The 20307-nt window shown below is 41.8% G+C and overlaps 10 protein-coding genes and 1 non-coding gene across 11 annotated transcripts in view; 5 read left to right on the plus strand and 6 right to left on the minus strand.

The window, feature by feature from the left end:
* SS1G_10693 (hypothetical protein) overlaps positions 1–1132 on the minus strand; it is a gene marked incomplete at both ends in the record, with an annotated part of 1311 nt that extends 179 nt beyond the window's left edge. Inside the window, one exon of the mRNA XM_001588196.1 lies at positions 22–1132. Coding sequence (XP_001588246.1) covers positions 22–1132 — 1111 coding nt within the window. The remainder of the gene's footprint in view (positions 1–21) is intronic.
* A 373-nt stretch (positions 1133–1505) lies between these two features.
* On the plus strand, positions 1506–1775 carry SS1G_10694 (hypothetical protein; the record flags this gene model as incomplete). Its single annotated transcript, XM_001588197.1, has 1 exon — positions 1506–1775. One exon carries the CDS (start codon positions 1506–1508, stop codon positions 1773–1775), a length of 270 nt encoding a protein of 89 aa, XP_001588247.1.
* A 778-nt stretch (positions 1776–2553) lies between these two features.
* SS1G_10695 (hypothetical protein) lies at positions 2554–3537 on the plus strand (the record flags this gene model as incomplete). Its single annotated transcript, XM_001588198.1, has 3 exons — positions 2554–2702; positions 3304–3327; positions 3528–3537. 3 exons carry the CDS (start codon positions 2554–2556, stop codon positions 3535–3537), a joined length of 183 nt encoding a protein of 60 aa, XP_001588248.1.
* Positions 3538–4527: 990 nt separating this feature from the next.
* Positions 4528–5217, plus strand: SS1G_10696 (predicted protein; the record flags this gene model as incomplete). The annotated part of the gene is made up of 3 exons (XM_001588199.1): positions 4528–4580; positions 4631–4717; positions 4794–5217. 3 exons carry the CDS (start codon positions 4528–4530, stop codon positions 5215–5217), a joined length of 564 nt encoding a protein of 187 aa, XP_001588249.1.
* A 2830-nt stretch (positions 5218–8047) lies between these two features.
* On the plus strand, positions 8048–9324 carry SS1G_10697 (conserved hypothetical protein; the record flags this gene model as incomplete). Its single annotated transcript, XM_001588200.1, has 5 exons — positions 8048–8082; positions 8172–8236; positions 8299–8549; positions 8604–8859; positions 8909–9324. The coding sequence occupies 5 exons, from the start codon at positions 8048–8050 to the stop codon at positions 9322–9324; spliced, it is 1023 nt and encodes a 340-aa protein (XP_001588250.1).
* An 802-nt stretch (positions 9325–10126) lies between these two features.
* Positions 10127–10230, plus strand: SS1G_14700. The gene has a single exon. It is a non-coding gene; the product is annotated as a tRNA-Arg (tRNA).
* A 665-nt stretch (positions 10231–10895) lies between these two features.
* Positions 10896–12402, minus strand: SS1G_10698 (hypothetical protein; the record flags this gene model as incomplete). Its single annotated transcript, XM_001588201.1, has 2 exons — positions 10896–12089; positions 12148–12402. The coding sequence occupies 2 exons, from the start codon at positions 12400–12402 to the stop codon at positions 10896–10898; spliced, it is 1449 nt and encodes a 482-aa protein (XP_001588251.1).
* A 1455-nt stretch (positions 12403–13857) lies between these two features.
* On the minus strand, positions 13858–14475 carry SS1G_10699 (predicted protein; the record flags this gene model as incomplete). Its single annotated transcript, XM_001588202.1, has 2 exons — positions 13858–14006; positions 14421–14475. The coding sequence occupies 2 exons, from the start codon at positions 14473–14475 to the stop codon at positions 13858–13860; spliced, it is 204 nt and encodes a 67-aa protein (XP_001588252.1).
* A 656-nt stretch (positions 14476–15131) lies between these two features.
* On the minus strand, positions 15132–17272 carry SS1G_10700 (predicted protein; the record flags this gene model as incomplete). Its single annotated transcript, XM_001588203.1, has 3 exons — positions 15132–15742; positions 15814–16634; positions 17220–17272. 3 exons carry the CDS (start codon positions 17270–17272, stop codon positions 15132–15134), a joined length of 1485 nt encoding a protein of 494 aa, XP_001588253.1.
* Positions 17273–17864: 592 nt separating this feature from the next.
* On the minus strand, positions 17865–18356 carry SS1G_10701 (predicted protein; the record flags this gene model as incomplete). Its single annotated transcript, XM_001588204.1, has 1 exon — positions 17865–18356. One exon carries the CDS (start codon positions 18354–18356, stop codon positions 17865–17867), a length of 492 nt encoding a protein of 163 aa, XP_001588254.1.
* Positions 18357–19607: 1251 nt separating this feature from the next.
* Positions 19608–20297, minus strand: SS1G_10702 (hypothetical protein; the record flags this gene model as incomplete). Its single annotated transcript, XM_001588205.1, has 1 exon — positions 19608–20297. The coding sequence occupies one exon, from the start codon at positions 20295–20297 to the stop codon at positions 19608–19610; it is 690 nt and encodes a 229-aa protein (XP_001588255.1).
* Between the last annotated feature and the right edge of the window lie 10 nt (positions 20298–20307).

Below are 20307 nucleotides of genomic sequence, written 5' to 3' on the forward strand. Positions count from 1 at the left end.
TTCTTATTTTCAATGATTTACCAAATCCTCGATCTGGATCTGGATTAAACATAATAGCATTTGCAAACATGCGCATCAATTCTTTTTCAAATTGTGCATAATTTATTATACCTTTTGGAGGAATTAAATCTTCAGAGATAGGAAGCCATGCACTAGATTGACCTTGATCATCAGGTGCAGCTTGAGCAGCTGCCACAGCCGCTGCAGCTTTATGTCCTGCTGTAATAGCCGTTCGAATAGACTTGAGATCTTGTGGACGAAGAATAAGATCTTTGTAACCTGGAGCGTCGCGTTCTTTGACCGGATTTGCAAATGTGCTCGCATTTCGATGACCACTAATGGATTCTAAAGCGGAAACACTGATCTTTGGAAAAGCACGAGTCCATAGAACAAAAAGAGGTGGCCCTCGTGGCTCCCTAAGCTCAGGACTATCAAGGCGTTTTCGCTTCATCGCTTGCCGAGGTGATTGTGGTACTTTAGATAGTCGACTGGTACTTTCATCAGCCGCAATATCGGCTACATCACCAACGCCACGAGGTGTCGCGACTTCTTGTTTAAAATGAAGACCAGAGTTTTCAGTGTCCAAAGAGAGTTCGTCAGCATGTGACTGTACCGATTGACTTCTTCTGAATGGTCCAGTAATAGGAGTTGAAGTTGTACTGTCGGCTCGCTTGCGTAGTGTGCTTGGTGTATGTGGCTTGCCTGTCTTTGCGAAATCCTGCTTTGAATGTGTCCTCTTATGTGACGACTTCTCCACGGATTGAGGTAATACTTTAGGTTTTAAGACAGGACTAAGAGGCTCGATTTGAGGACGGGAAGGCTCTCTAGGTAATCTTGGAGTAACCCCAGATGGTCTTGGAGTCCATTTAGTGCCACTTCCAGTCATAAACGACTGAGGTGCTTGAGATAATGGAGTATGAGGTCGCGGTAATTGTGGTCTGTGCTGCATTGGAAGTATTCCGTAGGTAGAGAGGGTCGTGGACTTTGATTTTGCGTTGTATGGTGAATTATATTGCCCTGTTCTCGGGAGCAACAAGTTCTGGTCGGGAGAAAGGTGGTCGGTTATTGGGCGGCGGTCCATTGAATTGATAGTTTTGTACCGGATATGGCGGTTGGAAGGGAGCATTCCCATTGTGGAGGGGGATGGCCAGTCGAAGACAGAGGTCTTTGTGGAGGTGGAGGTGGGAAGGAATGCGTATATGGAATATGAGGCGGAACATGTGGCATAGATCCTTGAGGCAGAGACACAGGAGGTAACGGTCCTTGCTGAAGCATAGGAGAACCAGAAGCTGCACGATATTGCTGTCCAGCAATATCTGCTAACGTATCTAGCTGCGTGCCAGACGTGCTTGGGGATCTACCCATCGTATGAGGCGGTGGCAAAAGAACCCCTTGTTGATATTGAGGGTTTAATGGAGAAGATGGTACAGAATGATGGGGCGGAGGTAAATGTGGACTCGGTAGAGAATTTCGGTGGTTAGGAGAAGGGTATGAATGAGGAGGATATGTATGTGGAGGAAATTGTGGAGGATAATATTGGGAGTGCGGAGATGGATGCGGCGATCCAGGCTGGGAGTTATGGAATTGTGGAGGATTGGGGCCAGGGTGAAATGGTGGCTCCCATTGCAAAGGAGGAGGACCAAGTTGAGGCGAATGAGCCTGACTTTGTAAAGGAGACGGACCATGAGGGCCATGACTGCCATGACTGCCAGATCTTTGATGAGCCATGGGTGGCGCCCCATGTTGCGTGCCATTTCGAGGTTGCTGTTCCGTGATATGCTTTTGTGGGGGAATGGGAGTAGAATTTTGAGAGTTTAAAACATCACTGATAGCCAAACCTTCTGGTCGACCTTCGGTTCTTGGCGAAGGGCCTGGAGATGGAGATGGTTTTGTTCTTGATTGCTCTCTTACAACTTGAGGTAACGGCGGAGGAATAGCTATCTCAAAAGATTTGATTTGTGGAAGTTGGGGCTCTAGACGCTTTTGGTTCTGTCGGCCGTGGCTCCTGTAGTCTGCTATCCAGAGGTTTGGGTTCTTGTGATTTACCATTCTCCGTGGTAAGAACACTGCTAGTGATACCATTTAGCTTCGTGCTAGCATCCTCGACTTGTCTATGTCCATTTTGTTCAATCAAAGCCCGCTCTCCTCTCAAAATTCTCTCATCCCAATCCCCTCTCTCAATCGCGGCAATATCTCGTTGAATAGCCCGGTAGTTTTCCTCGTCTTCCCTGATCGCCCGTACCATATAATCTCTATACCGCGCATATAACCTCTCAACCAAAATTGGCAATTTTTCTCGGTAGGGTTGGGCATCCTTTATTGTAGGTAGAGGTGGGCTCGAGAGTTTCCGTTTTTTTGCCGGTGCTGGTCCATTTTCTTCTTGCACATCTTGCTCGGCATCATTTTTTAATTCCTCCCGCAAAAGTCGTAAATATAGATCCCCCAGTAATTCTGCGCTCAGTCTTCCGGCATCGTAGGTTTCCCCATCCTTAACCAAGGAATTATTTGTCAAGAGTTGTGAAATTTGAACGAACGAGTTGGGATCAGTGCCATATGCGACTAAAGACTGGAATAACAATAAACATTCGAGAGGCGTATAGGCTGAAGAAGTATTCATGCCACGGTATCCTCCTCGCCAGCTTTCGAGGGGATTTCCACGACTTTGGGGAGGGTGAAGAGGAGCCACGACGAAGAGGAGGAAGGTAAGTAAGGTGGATCAAATTGGCGACAGATCGATAAAAAGTCCAGAGATCAAGACAATCTTTTCCAATCAATTAATTAAGCAATTAGAGCGATAGCATCAATGCGAAAACTTACTATATTATCGAATTATTAACTAAACTTATGATTGATGTCGATTAATAAAATTTCGAATCGTGATTGATGTGGAGACAATTGATTGATTTATGATCTTTAGAAAAGTATGATGTTATTCACATTCACATTCACATTCGCATTCGCATGTTCCACTTCACACAGTTTCTAGCCAAAAATTATTAGTAGTCACGTGCCTCTATCAGAAAGACATCAAAGGGACTCGGAATTTAAAGTCTCTCGGTCGGCTGCATTTGAAGATTTCCCAGTCCTTTGGATTTTTGGAAAATATCGGCGAGATGTCCCGAGATTTTGAGATTTTAAGATTTTAAAGGCTGGGTAAACCGAGTTAGTGATTTGATAGTGCCAGTCTTAACATTACAGCCTTTCGGAGCCACGCCAGCCACACTGTATTGATATGGTTGGTGTATGCTAGATGCTGAGTGAGATTGGGCATTTTTGGGGACTGATAAGTTACCCTTGAATCAGTGCTGTAGATCGATCGTTCAGCTGGTAAGTTCTTACTTGTAAAAATCAATGCAAGGAAATGCACTATAGATCTATCGCTACCTATAAAAATGAATGCAATATGAATAAACTATAAATCTCAAAGTACCGATACCTGTGCTATTGATGAAAAGATAACCACTTATTGTCTTCTCGAGAGAAGAACCGCCTCTTATTAGCATTTAAAGGGGTCATCTAATAGCCAGGCACCCTTGACGAGATCTTTGAAATTAACAGTGTTCGATGGCATTAAAGAAGTATCCTGCCATTTCATTCAAATACACTTTTATTTATCCCCTATACACCCTATTCGTCGAGTCTATTCTTCTTGCAAGAAGACCTACCTCGAAGTATTGTGGAAGATTATGCTTTATGAGCTTGCTTTACGACTACGCACGAACCGATTAGTTGTTCCTACCATTGTCCCCATAGAAACTTATCTAGTACTCATACCAACTTGGATTTTGCTTAATGATGATCTTCATGCGGAATACTCGAATACTCTCCAACTATTTGTTAATTATCAATATAACAATTAACCAGCATAAAGCCAGTCTTTTAACTCTATTTTCATAAAATGTAAACCTGTTAGTTGAACAGACATCTATGCATTCCACCTGGCTAGTTCCCTCACCAACTCATTCGAGACAACTCAACTCTTTGGACATTTTCTTTCTTTTTTCCTTGATGAGCCAAACCTTGTGAGATTGTTCCTGAATTTGGATCGTATATATCCATATATCTACTCCGTACTGCGTAAATATCCACTCCCTCGTCATTTGTATCCCCCAGTTACCGGAAAGAACGAACCAAGAGCTTCCCCATTAATTTCACATGACACTAGTCTAAAAGCCCCCTATTATTATTATTATTTCTCTTTCAAGCTGCCAATCTCCAATCTCCAATCTCTGAAAACAGAGAGAGGATCCGCATCAAACTTATTACGATTCAGTAACAAATACAAGAAGAAGCCCAGAATTTTCGATTCTTGGAATTTCGACGTCTTCTTACTTCTTCTACTTCTTCTTCTTCTTTGCCGCAAAATTATCCAATTTTTATCAGCAGCATTTTCCCATTTTCTATCCTCAGAACATTCCATAACCAATCCCAACCCAATATCGTACCTGAAGATCTCATTCGCGGGTAAACTTTAAGCTACAGCCCTATATCCAAATAGCTTCCTCCAGACACTTCAACCTCACAATCATGTCCGACACCGAACTCGATAGTCAATTTGTGCCAAATGGCAGGCCACAGTCGTAGGTTTGGTAGTTTTGCAAGCTGTGTTATAATACTGATGGACATTTAGTCAAATGGCACGATCATTCGCTCTCGCTTTGGATGACTTGTTCAAACTTGACAACACTGATGGTCTGGACGCTATAGTCACAGAGAAGTAAGCCGCCTCACAATTATCACATACCACTCAAGTTTACCACTAGCAATACTAACAATATATTTTTGTCTATTAGGAAGAATGAGATATCCACAAAAACCTCCGAACTCGAAGAGCTAGAAGCCCGACTTAAAGCGACCGAGGAAAGATTAAAAGCCAAACAAGCAGCAGTAACTCCGAGAAACTCCCCACCAGGGAAATCAAACTCTCAACAACAACGCTCTATGATGGATCCTATAAGCCCATTAGAACCGAAGTTTGTGAACAATCACCCATCGCGGGGTGCCGAAAGCAGCAGGATGAATCACTCATCCAGGCCAGGAGCCCCAAGACAAGACCAATCATACACAACAGCTTTAGCATCACATATTCCAGGAGCTTTACCACCTACTCCAGGGGCTAGTGAAGGTGAATACGAATCCGATGATGGGGAAAGGACCTGTGCTGACTATGTAATCGTAACCAAAGATGGAGATGTTCCACGGGCAGGTACCGAATGAATACGATTAGTATTATTACACAACTTCATCCATTCAACCCGCGTAGGGTCATCGTACCATTATCGTTATTACTACAGCCGCATTCATTATTCTCCGACTGGTGGATCATTCAATTGTTTGACCACATCGTTACATTCCTGGCGTTACCGGTTCCGCTTCCTAAACTCGACTTGGATTACGGTCCCATCTCCGATTTTGACTTTCGAGCGATGGATTTCAGGACATGGGTTTGCGGGGTTTGCGTTGTATATACCATGGTCAATTCCTATAGAGAGAAGGATTTTCTGGATTTGGGTTCATTCGATTAATGTTTACAAAAGAGTTTTGCTACCAATGAGTGCTTATTTCTGGTGGCTGTTTCTTTACCTGTTTTTCTCCACAGAACAAGTGAACAAGTGTACCGTTCATTTTTTCCTATGTTTATCTCCAAAAGTAAGTGTTTTTCTCATGGTGGAAACTCGTTGGTTCATGTGAGACAGATGCTCTCTAGCTAGTGCAACGAGAAATTTAGAAAACTATTCTAGAAGAGGTGTTTCTGACAAAGATGTTCATGACACGTGAGATAACTTATAAGTGAAGTCAAAAAAGGGAATTTTTGACTGTAATGAAGTCGCATCTTCTCTTTGCCTTGTGTACGCAGTATTCCATCCGATTACTCTAATGAAAATATTCTCGATACCTACCTACCTAGCTAATGGTAAGGTCAAGTTATATTGAGACCCGATATACAACGAGTTTTAGGTTGATGCGAAGATATAAGAGTTGGAATGTATATGATTTGAATTTAAAGAATTATTATGGAATTGAGTATGGATTGGAAGTATTTGTATTGGAGGTTTGAGGTTTGAGATTGTTGTTTAGGGATTGCATTGGGTGGTTGGATGGATGATTGATTGGGAGGGTAGAAAGCTATGCTGTGTTATAAGATGGTGGATGGTGGATGGTGAATAATTTGGAAAAGTGGTGGTATTTCTTTTCTTTCTTTTGGTGGGGCGGGGGGGATAGGGGGAGAGAATTGGGGGCAGAGAAAGAAAGAAGGAAGGAAGGAAAGAAGAAAAGAGGAAAAGAAAATAGCAAACGGACACTGGAAAGCTAGTGCTCGTGTAATAAATAAATAAATAAACAAATAAATAAATAGTTGTAGCCTACAGGTTGTATATAGGTATACGAGTAGGATAATATATCTATACCGGGTATTTCTGTTTTAGGATCTAAGTTCTAAATTCCAAGCCGTCTATGAAGTATAATTATGTTACGCCGAGTAACAAGAAACCCTCACGTGCAACCAATATCACGTGATTGGCTCAGTAAGGATCAGTGAGCTCAGTACTGAGCCGTATTGATCCTACTGAGTAGCCATCGGTACGAAGGTCTATATAATCAAGATGGATTTCCTTTGTATAGAGCTTCGTGCTCAAGATCAATCATTTAGTATACTCTACTATTAGTTACGAATTGCATATCATTATTGTCATTACTTAAGTCCCTGCTTGACGCCTAGTTATAAACCACCTCGAGAGCCTAGAGCACTTCCACGTGATCTAGACGGCAAACCTCATAACATATTGATATTAAGATAAAATAAAATAAATAACTTTATTAATTTTTTCTAAGATGGCTTTTTGTTATAAATCACTATTTATATTAAGTATATTTAATTTTAAAAAAATGATAAATAGATTTTTGTAATGTTGTAATTGTATTCTTATATATTGTTTTTTTACTTAATAGGTTTCATATTTTGATTTATCAGAATGAGATTGAGGAGAGCTATATAATCGGGCCTGTACAAGAAATAGTGAGACTAGCTCATTCCTGCAGCAAACTTGATATCCATCGACTATCTATAGGAGAATAGGCACATATAACGGAGGAGAATCAGCAAAATTCCACAGGTATGGAAATGGTGCACTGAGGCCTCGATTTCAATCAATGCGGTATTTTTCGTACACAGCTCCGCCATCCTTTGGATGGGATAGGATTTTCGTGTAGCAAATAGGAACTAACCCAGTCCTGTCGTGTCGGCTTGTACGTGTAATTATATGCTGATATATCAAATTACCTGCCGCTTCAGGTTAGATGGTTGGTCAAAGGGCGTGAGAGGTGAGTATCTAGATCGATGGTTATTACGTGATGCCAGGGGTACATTTCTTTCCATATGAAATATCAACAACGCTGCGGTAGTAATTTCTGGCTGCTAACTTGCGACGGTAGGGTATAGCTATTAGGTTTGGTAACAACGATCTACCGAGTGAGTATAGTATGCAAACAATCATTCTCTTTCGAATTTATTGGCAGAAAAGGCTTTTATTGGGATTGATAGATCATCTTCGCTTCTGCAGCAGACTGATTATCTACCCCGCACTAAGCCCAGAGCAGGTCACAGGCTATATGATGTAACTCCCACAATTGTCCTTTTAACCTTTCCCCACTTTCGGTGTTTCTACAGAGTATATATCTTTCCTGCTTTCTTTCTCTTCTTAACACTTATTACTCATAATCCAAATCCGAAACTTTCGACCATCGACCTGAAATTACCTTTCTTCTCTATTATCACTCCTTCACCAAATCGATTCAGTATGTTCGATATGAACCGAAGCGTGGTTTTTCACGCTATGAATCATCCTCAGATCAAGGTAACGTGTAACAAAGGCATGGCGGGTGTTCCTATTCGATTCATCTTTGGCTTCAAGTCAAGGATGCAAAGAATTTGGTTCTGAGATTATACCGTACATATGAACTTGATCTAGATAATTCTAGCGAAAGGACATGCTTCCTCTTCCTTCCCTTGCGAGTCTTCTAATCTTTTATTAGCTACCCGATCAACAGAATGTCGACCGACAAGATCACATTCTTGATGAACTGGTAGGCTACATAATTTAAATCGTAGCTTCAGATGGTCGGAAAAGCTCATTTGAAGCAAAGGAGTAATCTAACAGTTGTTTTACCATTAGGCACGCAACGCCATACCATGCGCCCGTCTATCTTGCCCAAAAGCTTGGGTACTTCGCCGATGAAGGTATCATGGTAGCTCTTCTTGAGCCTAATGATCCTAGTGGTTAGAAACTTAATGCTAGATAGTTTTGGTCGGGGAAAAGCTGACGGAATCAACAGATGTTACCGAGATCATTGGCTCTGGAAAGGTTGATATGGGATTCAAAGCTATGATTCATACTCTTGCTGCCAAAGCTCGGAACTTCCCCGTTACCTCAATCGGCTCTTTGCTTGATGAACCATTCACCGGAGTGGTTTATCTCAAAGATAGTGGAATTACCACCGACTTTCGTAGTCTTAAGGGAAAGAAGATTGGATATGTTGGAGAATTCGGAAAGGTAGGAATGAATTAATCTAACCGTTTTAATAAATCTAATAATTGGTGACCACAGATCCAAATTGATGAGTTGACCAAGTACTATGGAATGGAACCAACCGATTATGAAGCCGTACGTTGTGGCATGAATGTCTCAAAGGCCATCATTGAAGGAAGTATTCATGCTGGTATTGGATTGGAAAACGTACAAATGGTTGAATTGGAGGAATGGCTCGCAGACCAAGGTCGCCCTCGTTCCGACGTTCAAATGCTCCGTATTGATGAGCTTGCTGAGCTTGGATGTTGTTGCTTCTGTTCCATCTTGTATATCGGTTCGTCTCGTGGTCCAAACGTCTGGAGATGCCGACTAACATTTCATAGCAAACGATACGTTCATGGCACAAAACCCAGAGAAGATTCGCAAGTTTATGAAGGCCGTCAAACGAGCAACTGACTACGTACTTGCTTCTCCGACCGAAGCTTTTAAGACATACATTGACATTAAACCTGAGATGGCATCTCCTGTCAATCGTAAGATCTTCGAACGATCTTACGCATACTTTTCAAAGGATTTGAAGAATGTTCAACGTGATTGGGAAAAAGTCACCAAGTATGGTAAACGTCTTGGTGTCTTGAACGAAGACTTTAGTCCTAATTACACCAACAAATTCCTTGAATGGAAGCTTGATGGTGATTCAGCTGATCCAACTGGTGATCAGAAGAGAATGGTTGTTTTGCAACAAGAAGTTGCCGATAAGGGTGGCTTCAAAAGACTCGATGTTAAGCTTGCTGCATGAGATCTCTTTTTGAGGCTTGAATTAGGAGATTTGAGATCAATTCCTACTTTCGTTGATGAACGGAAAACACACTCGTTTTATATTTACCAATGAATTTCATTCGAATCAAACAATTGGTGCTCTATCTGATCTGATTGCCGTGATACAATGCAATACCTTCCAATTTTGCAAATTTTTTGAACTAATTGACGAGACGTCCGATTTTGGAACACTTAAGCTTGTGGAAGGCAGATAGAAGTATCGCAGCTCATTATATAGAAAACTAGCCCGATCTCTACATCACCTGTGATATCTAAATACTGTGAGTTATTCATTCCCTAGATATTGTTAATTTTTTCCGTAAAATATCTTTCTTGAAGCTCTTTTCCTGAAAATTCCGAGTCATGTGACACACAAACCAACGAGGAATGCTTGGAATAGAATAAGGGAGTTCTTCTGATATATAAACATTATTGTACGAATTATCAAAACGATTATTTAGTAAATAGTATACAAGTCAACTATATGTTCTCTAAAATCAAGAGAATAGTTACTAATTAACGCCCAACCATCACCAGAAAAACTAAATGAAGGGGTAAACTCAGGTAATTTCGGACTTTGGAAATTCTACTCCAACACCAACCACAAACCCCACCTTTCAAGTTTTCTTTCACCAACTAACCGCGACTAATGTTCAAATTTTCATTCTCTACCCTATCAGAGCACTTATTACTAGATAAAGACTCCACTATTATCCCACACAGAGCAAAGATTCTTTCAATATAATGTGAAATCCCAGCAAGACACTCATCAAGTAATATCTGGCCTGCTGGCCCAATGGCAAGGCGCTTGACTACGACTCGCAGGGATCGAACATCCCTGAGGTCTGGAATCAAGAGATTGCAGGTTCGATCCCTGCGTAGGTCAATTTACCATTTTATGGTTTCTTTTTGAAGGTGTTTGGATGAGAAATGGATTTTTTTTTTCGATGTCTTTTCCTGGCGGATGTTTGGTCGGGTTTTTTGGGTTCTTTTGGAGTGGGATTGGAATTAGAGGGAGCTTGGTTTAGTGCACTGTACTCTGTATAGATCCTCCTTTTACGTGGAAGAGAAATTCTAGGTGTAGAGTTGAGTTAGGTGAAAGGGCTAATTTGCTCGTGGTATGTAGCGCATAGGTTTGAGGCTTATTGACCCGCTTGTTTCCGTCGGATAGACTGTAAAATACTCGAGTATCTAACTAGGTAAGAAAAGCGGAGCCCGGAAATTTATTTACTGGGCTTTTTCATGTTGTGCAACATAGCACCATCTGCAGCATCTCGGCTCTTTTCAACGACGACATCAAACGAAACACAACACTTACTATTCGAACTAGGGGATTGTACACATTTCACTCATTTGGACTGCAATAATTTATTTGAAAGATATAAATATTCAAAAGATCGATTGATCTCGAATGCTATACAAGAACTAAATATACATACATACAGAAGTGTATTTCAACCGCCTGCGATCTCCAAAATTTCACTTCACCAATCCTCCTATGACTAAAACTTATCATCACACCTTAAATCAATCTACATTCATGATGGAAATTTATGCAGGGCATCCAGAAGATGGGAAGTTGCAGGATGAGGTCTTTCCACCTCCAGAGATGCTAACATCTGTGAATTTGAAGTTGGAGCAGGAGCCACTTCCGCAAAGGATGTAGTAGTTGTATGCGTTGCTAGTGGTTGTACCGGTGACGCCGGAGAAGGCAATGTTGGAGATGGTAACGCCGTTTGTTGGCTCGCCAGTTGGTCCACCGTTCAAGTAATCTTGTTGAACGTCGATACCGTAGTTGGAGATGTTGGACATCTGGATGTTGCTGTAAGTGACGTTCTCGATGGTACCGGTCTTGCCAGAGTTAGACTTGATGCGGCATCCGTTTTGACTGTTGGTGATGGTGGAGTCGGAGAAGGTAACGCCAGAGACGGTGTTGTTGGATTTTCCACCGACGGATCCGATAGAGAGACCGTGGCCACCTGAACAGGCCATTCCGGTTACGAGGATGTTAGAACCAGATGTGACGGCGACGCAATCATCTTGGTTCTTGACAACAATGTTCTTGAGGGTTACAGAGTCGGAGTTGGAAATGTCAAATCCATCACTGTTGTGTGCGGCTGCTTTGCTGCCAGATGCTGAGTTAGGGGCATCTCCAGCAGAGTTATCAAGGGTAAGTCCTGAGACGGTAAGACCCTTGGCACCGGTGATATCGAAGCAGTGAGTAGGCCAGTTTTGGATGTTGAGGTTGCTGATAACACCATTGACGATATCCTTTACAACGAAGAAGTGATCAGGCTTCTTGGTTCCTCCGTTAGAACCCTCTCCATCCCAGTATGCAGGTCCATTTCCATCAATGACGTGTCCAGGAGCTCCAGTAAGGGTAATGTTCTTACCCTTGACGACAATTGGGTTGAAGCTATCATCGGAAGTGGTTCCAAAAGTAGTCTTTCCGGAGAAAGTGACGGTAGTTCCGTCTTTGAGCTTTTGAAGATCAATGGTGGAGCTTGCTGGTGCTGAAATGTTATCCAAGACGATGTTTGTGCACGAGGCAACAACGGAGGCAATATCAGCATAAGCTGTTGCTGTGCATCCGGCTGGGGCTGATGGTGCCGGTGTGATGACTGCGCTAGCTGCAGATGCGCTGGATGCGACTGCAGTGCTTGAAGCGGAGGTGGTTACTGCTACGTGAGTTAAAGCTGTGACCGAGGTGGTGGCCGAAGCGCTGACAGCGGCGCTTGAGCTCTTCTGATGTACAAGTTAGTCTAGGACTTCAGACTCGAGGTATTCTTTAGAATGTACTCACGGAAACAGTAGCCAAAGTGGTGGGTACGCTAAGACAGCTGCATGCACTAGACAATTTCTTTGGCTTGTATGCACATGCTGAAGCAAAAGCGGGAAGATCGGTCGTTGCCGCGTTTGCCGATTGAGTGTATGTGGCGCAGAAAGGACCAGCAGCTGCGGCAGAAACGGTGAAAGCGTTAGCGCAAGCATCGTGATCTGGGTTGTCGCAAGCAAGAGCGATTGAGGCTAAGCCTCCAAGAATAATTGGAATGCGCATTTTGGCCAGCAATTTCTCGTTCAACGAAGGTAAATGCTTCAATGGGGGAAACAAAAAATTGAGTATGTTAAAAGAGTGTGAATGTGAAGAGAGTTGGTTGTTGATAATGTGACTGAGAACGGAGAGACGTGAAGATATATACATGAGCAGGACAAGAAGAAATTGATCAATACAAGGATCTATGTCATCCGATAGATAGTTTGCATGCTACCGCCAGAGCTCCCATGCATGCAGGAAATTACAGGAGGTTTTCCCAGCACATAAACGAAGTGTGGAGTCTACGTCAAGAACGTTTTAATATAAAGTTATTTTTTTTCCGTTTGTTTCCAGAGGAAAAATTGGATCCCACGAAGTACAGACGTCGATACCCCCTGATTCCCCAATAGCCGCTGATGACATCCGTTGTATCCTTGGGTTGCGGTAGCTCCTCGCTACCGGGATTCCCAATATTGGAATTTTATTTTATCAGATGTTAAAGATCGTCACTCTTTAGTGCTAGATTAGATATTTACCGTCGATTTGGCTAATCTCTTGGATAAAGCTTGCATAAAGCTTAGCTAAAGCTTCACGGAGTAAACGGCATGAGAGGTCTGGTAAGTTGAAACTTGGCAGGTCTATGGTGGAAAATACTCCCTCCCCTTTAAGTGATGCTGTCAAGCCATTAACAGGCTCAATGCTGGTGATTAGAAAGTTTTAACAAAGTGGGGAGTGTATGGATGAATGCATCCTCGGATCTGATTAAGTTCTCCCAAAAATCCCCATAAAAATAACTTTGCATAATATCCGGAAGTAAGAGGAGTTGTTTAGACCGTTTAGACGTCCAAAAAAAGCGAACCAAAGAAATCCTGAATGCCAAGGCATTAATACATGGTCTTCGAAATTCTGTTTCAGAGCCTAATTAGGACATTTAGAATGTCAATCGTCACATTTAGCTTTAGCGCCTAGAATGATCCCAGCTAAAGGGTCCTTCGGTTTCCAATTTATGATTTCGGTGATTAGTCCTCTGGTATTTTCGCTCCGCACTCCATTTTATTCCACTTTTAATAAATTTCATAAAAATTAAAAAAGAGTTCCTTCCGAGACCTTCTTAATGATGATTGCTTATTTACATGTAAGCGTAGAGGGAAAAAAGCTTCTTTATCTTATTCCTTCGATTCTTCAAATCGTTCTAGATGTTTTAGTATGTAAACATGTTATCCTCGGACCTCCTTTTTACTTTTTGCTCAGATTACCTCACCGCCTTTGTCTTGCTATCAATCTGATGTGAAATAAATCTTTCTGCTGCTAAGTTACAAAGCAAGGCGTCAATTGAGTGCATTGCTTACATAAACTCCCTCTTAACGTTCGTTCGCATGCAATCCTTCCAACATATCTCGAGATCCAACTGAATACTTGCCCCTCTTTCTTTAATCAACAAAAAAAATTACCCGTCAAACTAAGCCTACCATCTCGGACTTAGAACACGATGCCTCTCCATGCTGTCAAATTTCTCCTTTTCTCCTCCTCTCCTGCAAGTTGCAGGCCATGAATTCCATGGTAAGTACCTAGCCATTGATGATCATCGCCTTCAACGCCTTGCATCGCTTTCAAACCCTTGTTTAGATCTATTTATGAATCTCTATACTTGCCGCGGAGTACTGTGGTGAAATACTGATGGGGAGCTTCGATCCTGGACCCTTTCACGTGACACGCGTCGATGCTAGACATTCGCATCAGTTTCGATGCAACCCAACTTTTGTCATGTTTTTTATGACATCGCAGTAGTTGACTAATTCTTCCTCCAATACCCCCTTCGACACTATATTTTACTCGATAGGCTGATCTGTCTGCGAGCATTCTAAGAATCGAAGTAAACTCTTTTAGATCATGTTGTTGCTAGATTAACAAACAACAGTTCTTCGTTAAGAAACACATTCATTCCGCTTAGTATCCATCATGGGTAAAGTTTCCAAGTCCAGTGTGATTGGATTATCTATTTCGCTGATACGAACTTCAAATCTACTTCAAGAGTAACTCACTCGTCAAGCACCAGGAGGAATCTTTAGTCCCATGACCGCTGTGCTGTGGAGACATTGGAACATGCTAGGGTTGTCGGACCGCCCCTTCCTCCCCCGCAATATGTAACACTCCGCGTCCAATTAGCCCCGGATATCCCTGCTATGTGATTGGTGATCCTACACGAGGGGAGATTTAGCTTATGTCTGGTTGGGGCGGCCTAGGATATGCCGGATTACCTATGTCGGCAATCCCTTACCTCGTGCTGTTTGGTGACTTTTATCAGAACTTCAGAAGCAGTAGACGAATATCTTAGATTGGTTTGCGAAAGAGTAAATTCGCGCTGTCCACGTTAGCTTGATACCACCTATGTCCTGGGGCGCGCTGCGAAATTGGCTTGGAAGGGCAGATTATATGACTAGGACGAATGCTAATGGTGCCCCAGCTACCAATCTTTCATCTTATTGATGGATTTTTATGATTTTGTTGTTTTTAGACTTATGTTTCTTTTACTTGCTACTTGCTACTTGCCATTTATTCTTCATCAAGATGATGCTTGGAAGTCATCTGTTCCATGTATAATATTCAGCATGTTGATAGATATCCTTGAGCTTTCGTAGTTTTACTACTGTTTTATTGTATGGGGGGTTCCTCCGGAGTGAATCTTTTGGATTCCAGTAAATATTTCTTCTTTTTTTTCCAAATTTAATTAAATAAAACAAATAAAAGAAAAATTAAACATAGCCTCCTTCCCCCTCCCCCTTAGATCTCCGTCCAAACCCCCTCAAAGCTCTTCCAAGTTTCTCCGACATTTTCATATTTTTCAAACGATTCTTCTTCTCCCTCTCCTTTTCCTTCTCCCTCCCTTTCTCCTCCTTCCCAGACCGTCCATACCCATCAAAAGGATTTCCCCCATTTCCCCAACCCTCTGTTCCAGAAGGATCTCTATCTCTATCTCTATCTCTCGAGTACCCTAACTTTACCTTTATCTCTAGAATATCCGAACGAGATGATATTCTCGAAGCTTCCCTAGATGAAAGATTCTGAAGATCTTTCGCTCTAGGTACTGGTTTAGGTACTGGTTTTCGCGTAGGCATGAATGTAGGATCTTCGGGGCCACCGACGCGTTTTCTTCTTATAGAGGAATTAGGATGATTGTACTCGGCTGTGGTTGTGCTTGTGCTTGTGTAGACTGTATTAGGGGGGTTTTGACTTCTGTTATTTTGTAACTGAGAAGATGAAGAAGAGGAATGTTCTTTTCTTAGTTCGTCTGCGCCTGGTCCTCCCCAATCAGTATCCGCGTCGAGAATAACTTCTTGTTCCATTTCTGCACGATATGCTCGTCCTATTAATAGTTAGATACTTAAGTACCTATCGAAACATACCTAGTATATAACCACTCTAGAAATAACTCACCATGATCAATCACCACACCTCTTTTAATAGGTACGGGTTTAACATCGTCGAATGCAGGTCTCGACAGCTTAACCCTTACAGCTTCCTTGAAAGTTTGCTCAACAGATGATCTTGATTTCGTACTATTGTTAGTAGTAGATTTATGAGATTTTTTACTATCATCACTTTGAACAGATCTCGATTCTTTCTTCTTTATTCGAGTTCGCGATGGATTATCTGTCGATTCATTATCTGTAAAATTTGAATCGAGAGGTGGTACACGATTCGAGGCGGAATTACTGCTATGATAATCCCCAGTTATCGAATAAGAGGACTTTACACCACGAGAAGTAGCCGACACTCTCGAAGATGGGCGAGATTTCCGATCCGAGCGAATTCTCGGATCAGATCCTTTATTATAATATGGAATCGCCCTCTTACTTCTACTAGAGACGTCGGTATTATCACCATTAGTGCTAGATTTACTAGTACTTCTACTCCTTTCTCTACTCCGCGGCGAAGAACGATATTCTCTCGAACGATTCCTCCCCGTGATACTCTTCCCATATTCATTTTCTGTATTGCTTGTTTCTAGCTCCGCATCTGCATCAATATCTTGCGGAATCAAAAAATGGGGTTTTCGCCATCCATATCCTGGCTTGTAATCCCCTGCATATTGTGCAGAGTTCGATTTCGATGGTTTTCTATCTGCTGATATTGATATCGCATCGCGATGACTAGAGCGTGTTTTGCCGATGTTGGAAATTAAGGGAATGGGATTTAACTCTTTGTTTCTAGATCTCCCGTGATAGTTATCTGTAGTGCTAAGATTATTATCGTAGCTATTCTTCGACATCTGAGCGACTGAAATGATGTGATTTTAGAATATTGTACTAGAACCATAGGAATGGATAGATTTCATCAATATATTTCATAAGCCTTTAGGTCTGAGAAATGATACAAATATCTGGTAATCTGATAGTGCCAACAAGGAAAGGAACTCTTGCACTGCCATTTGTAAAGGTCTGAAATCCTAGGGACATTGTATGATGACCGACCAGATTGAAGGTAATATGCCAAGTTCATTTTCATCCTTAGATACCTATTCATGTCACTTCGTGATACCTGAGAGAAAGCTCACTTATCTATTCATCTTCAGCCACAAGTGGCCGAGAGACCTTTCGGTCAAGTCCGGCTTGAGGCCCACGTGATAAAATTTAGGCGCGCGCTTTATTTTCGTTGGCTTGTTTGTATGTTTACAGTAGGCCCGAGAACTTTCCTTTTTGTCGCAAGCTTATGTTTGGTGAGGTTGAACAACTTTTGATTATTTGTTGTGGTATGTAACGTCGAGAGACTGGACCACAATTGCGGCTCACCAGCTCTATCCATTGAACCCTTTCTCCTACTCACACATGGAATAAATTTACACAACAATAACACCACTAGAACTCTTGATCATCAAGTCCGATGAAAGCCCCATTTGAATCTTGAGCAATATTCCGCAAAGACTTCCCAATGCACACCCATCCATCAACGACAAGAGCCAAAAATTCAAGGATATTACATTTCCTATCTCTTTTCCTTTTTCTTTTTATATTCCTAAAGGATCAAACTTCCCAGACCTAATACCACTATCCGCATCCCTAGCATCTAATGCCCAATCAAAAAATAATAACATTACTGATCAGTAACTTCACCATTTCAATAACTGAGCGGAATAGAATCAGAAATGCAGGTTAACAAAAAAGAAAGAAATTAAACACGTATGAAAGAAAGCAAATGCGATATAATTACTGGAATAAAAGATATGTACCGATGAGAAAAATTATATATATATATATATATATGGATGGTATTTGAAAGCTAAAGATATAAAGTCACGAGATCATAGATGATGTATGACGTTGAATAGGATACAAAACTCGGAGTCTGAGAAATTTAAAGATCTTACAATTAATTATCCCTTGAATTAATTGGCCAATTGAACAATCAATTTTCATGACTCCTAAGACTTTTGAGTCTTTATCACCAACTCCATAAGTCCATATCCAAAGTTCTCCTACCTGCCGACCTCAAAACCTCAACCCTTCACCCCCCCCAACCCTCTCATCCCTCTGCTCCCTCCACCTCCTATAATCTCCACTAACCACAACCGGCACACCCATTCCCCTGGGCCACATCCACCGCCCCTTCCCCTCCTCACAGCACACCCTAACCATGCCTTCAAAAGGCGGTTCATCTCCATCTTCTGGAAGTGGGGGTAGAGATTTATTTAACAGGAGATCTAGTTCCTCTATTTTCCCATCTTTCTCCATCCCCAATGTTCCTTTACTCAACCCGCATTTCCTCGCAGGGACATCTATAAATCCCACATCTTCTTCATCTGAGTAATAATCCTCTTCATGGATTAGTAGTGATTTTTTAAGTTTTTCTTTTTCTATTTCTTGTTTTTCTTGTTTTTCTTGTTTTTCAATTTGGGTGTATGCTGAGCGGCCGAAAGCGGTGGATGTGAATTTGCTGGGTTTTGGGGAGGGGCCTGAAGAGAGTGAGAGACAGGATCCCATTTTTGAGTGGGTAGGTTCGGATTCAGACTCAGATTCAGAAGTGGATGTGGGGGAAGAATCCGTATGGGGATTGAGATGGTAAGTTGAGTGTGATTTGCGGAATAGGGTTGTGAGGAGTGAAGACATGTATTTCTATGAGGATGGATAAAGTAGGAAAGTGATTGCAAAAAACAAAAAAAGGAAGATGAGAGAAAAATATCAAATGGAATTTATTAATCACAGCGAAAATGATGTGATAAATGTAAGCAGGAAAATGTTAGGAGAAGAAGGAAAATCTCGCGAATTCCTAGTAGTGATAAAATACCAGACTTCGGGTACTACCAACACAAAAATACTACAAACCAGCGACTTAACATCAAAACGTGTGAATATAAATACATTAATGTAACAATTTTATTTCCGAACTCTCAGAAAGCCATGAACTTTTATGTGTTGGGGCGGGTCAACCTAGGTCAAGCTTAACGCTGACCACAAGAGAGCCGCAAAGGACCTAATCCCTAGCGTAAAATAGGCAATGAGGTTACTAACGACCGCCATAATAAAGGATGAAGGTTTCAAGACGTATCAAGAATTTGTTGGCTTGTAGAATGATCCGTGGTAATTACCCCGTACATCAATCTGTTAGTTTGTGGTTTTGGGTGTTTTGGCGGGGTATAAGATCTGGATGATTGATGTAAGTGGAGTTCTATTATGAGGGATGTGGGAAGAATACTAGGTATGTATAATGCAATGTAAGGGTGATGGATGTGAGAAGCATTGCATGTAGGATAGAGAGGGAAATGTCAATCTGGATAGCTGCATTAGCTCAGAGGCCGGATATCGTATCGACATCTCAGGGTACTCTTCATTTTAGCAATCTAGATTCGAATTATTAGATACTTTCTAGTAGCATTTGAGTGTTAGAAGAATTATCTCATAAGATACTTTAATTCACGAACTCAAGTTCATCATTCGGATGATATTTGAACCAAAGTAGTCAGGAGAGGAAATGTGTTTTTCGATGCCGTGGCCAAAATTAATTTTTCGGACCCAAGACAGAATAAAATTTAGTACGTAACAGTTAGGTATCTATTGCTCTGCTTGAATATTCCAAGGGTATCTGGCTTCCAATAATTGACATGTTTCCGCATTCGAATCTCCCGCCCATTGGTCTTATGTGGGACACTTCTTCGTTCTTCTCGCAGTGTTTCCTCACGGCTCATAAAATTTACAATTGAGCCAATCGATCGAGAAGTCCCTCTACGCAAGATCTCAATGTCCACCATTTCCCTTTGACTCTTGCTCTTTCTTTTGTTGCTTGATCATAGCATCAACTCTGGCAAAACTTCCAATCCCCTCAATCAAACAACTTGTCATCCATTTCCACCACACCGAACTTCCCCTCTGAACATTGTACTTCATAAGTCTAGACCTATCCATCCAGAAAGCTTCCGCCACGTGAATTACAATAGTGGGGATAGCAATCTTAGCAGAAATCCACACGAAAGTCGCCGCGCCTCCTGGGAACCATCGCAATACATTGTCGTAGAAATATGTACCAGGTACGATGTGTGATTGCGTAACAAAGATAACGATAGTCATCAAACATGCCCCGAAAATCAATCGATGGACGAAAGTCTTTGGAGCCTCGTATCGAGTAATAGTGTGTGGAGAAATGTCAAGAGCAGTGCGAGATTGGGTGTCCATGGCGACAAATCGAGGGCGAGCGTCACTGTATGAAGATAAGGGAGGATCGATTGGAATTGTGTGGGATTTGCCTGATTTGGAGGAGATTGTGAGTGAGGAGAGGGATATATCGAGGAGTTTCGGGTTGGAAGCTTCGTTTTTGGAGAGCTGGCAGTAATGTCGCAAGTAGAAAGATAGAGAAGAAGCGTGGTCTGCATTCATATGTGTGAGGATACGCTTTTTTATAGCAGCATCTTTCTCGGATGAGGAAGCCATGATGACCAGA

This window comes from Sclerotinia sclerotiorum, genomic scaffold (genome assembly GCF_000146945.2).
Source record: "Sclerotinia sclerotiorum 1980 UF-70 scaffold_16 genomic scaffold, whole genome shotgun sequence".
NCBI classification, from domain to species: domain Eukaryota; kingdom Fungi; phylum Ascomycota; class Leotiomycetes; order Helotiales; family Sclerotiniaceae; genus Sclerotinia; species Sclerotinia sclerotiorum.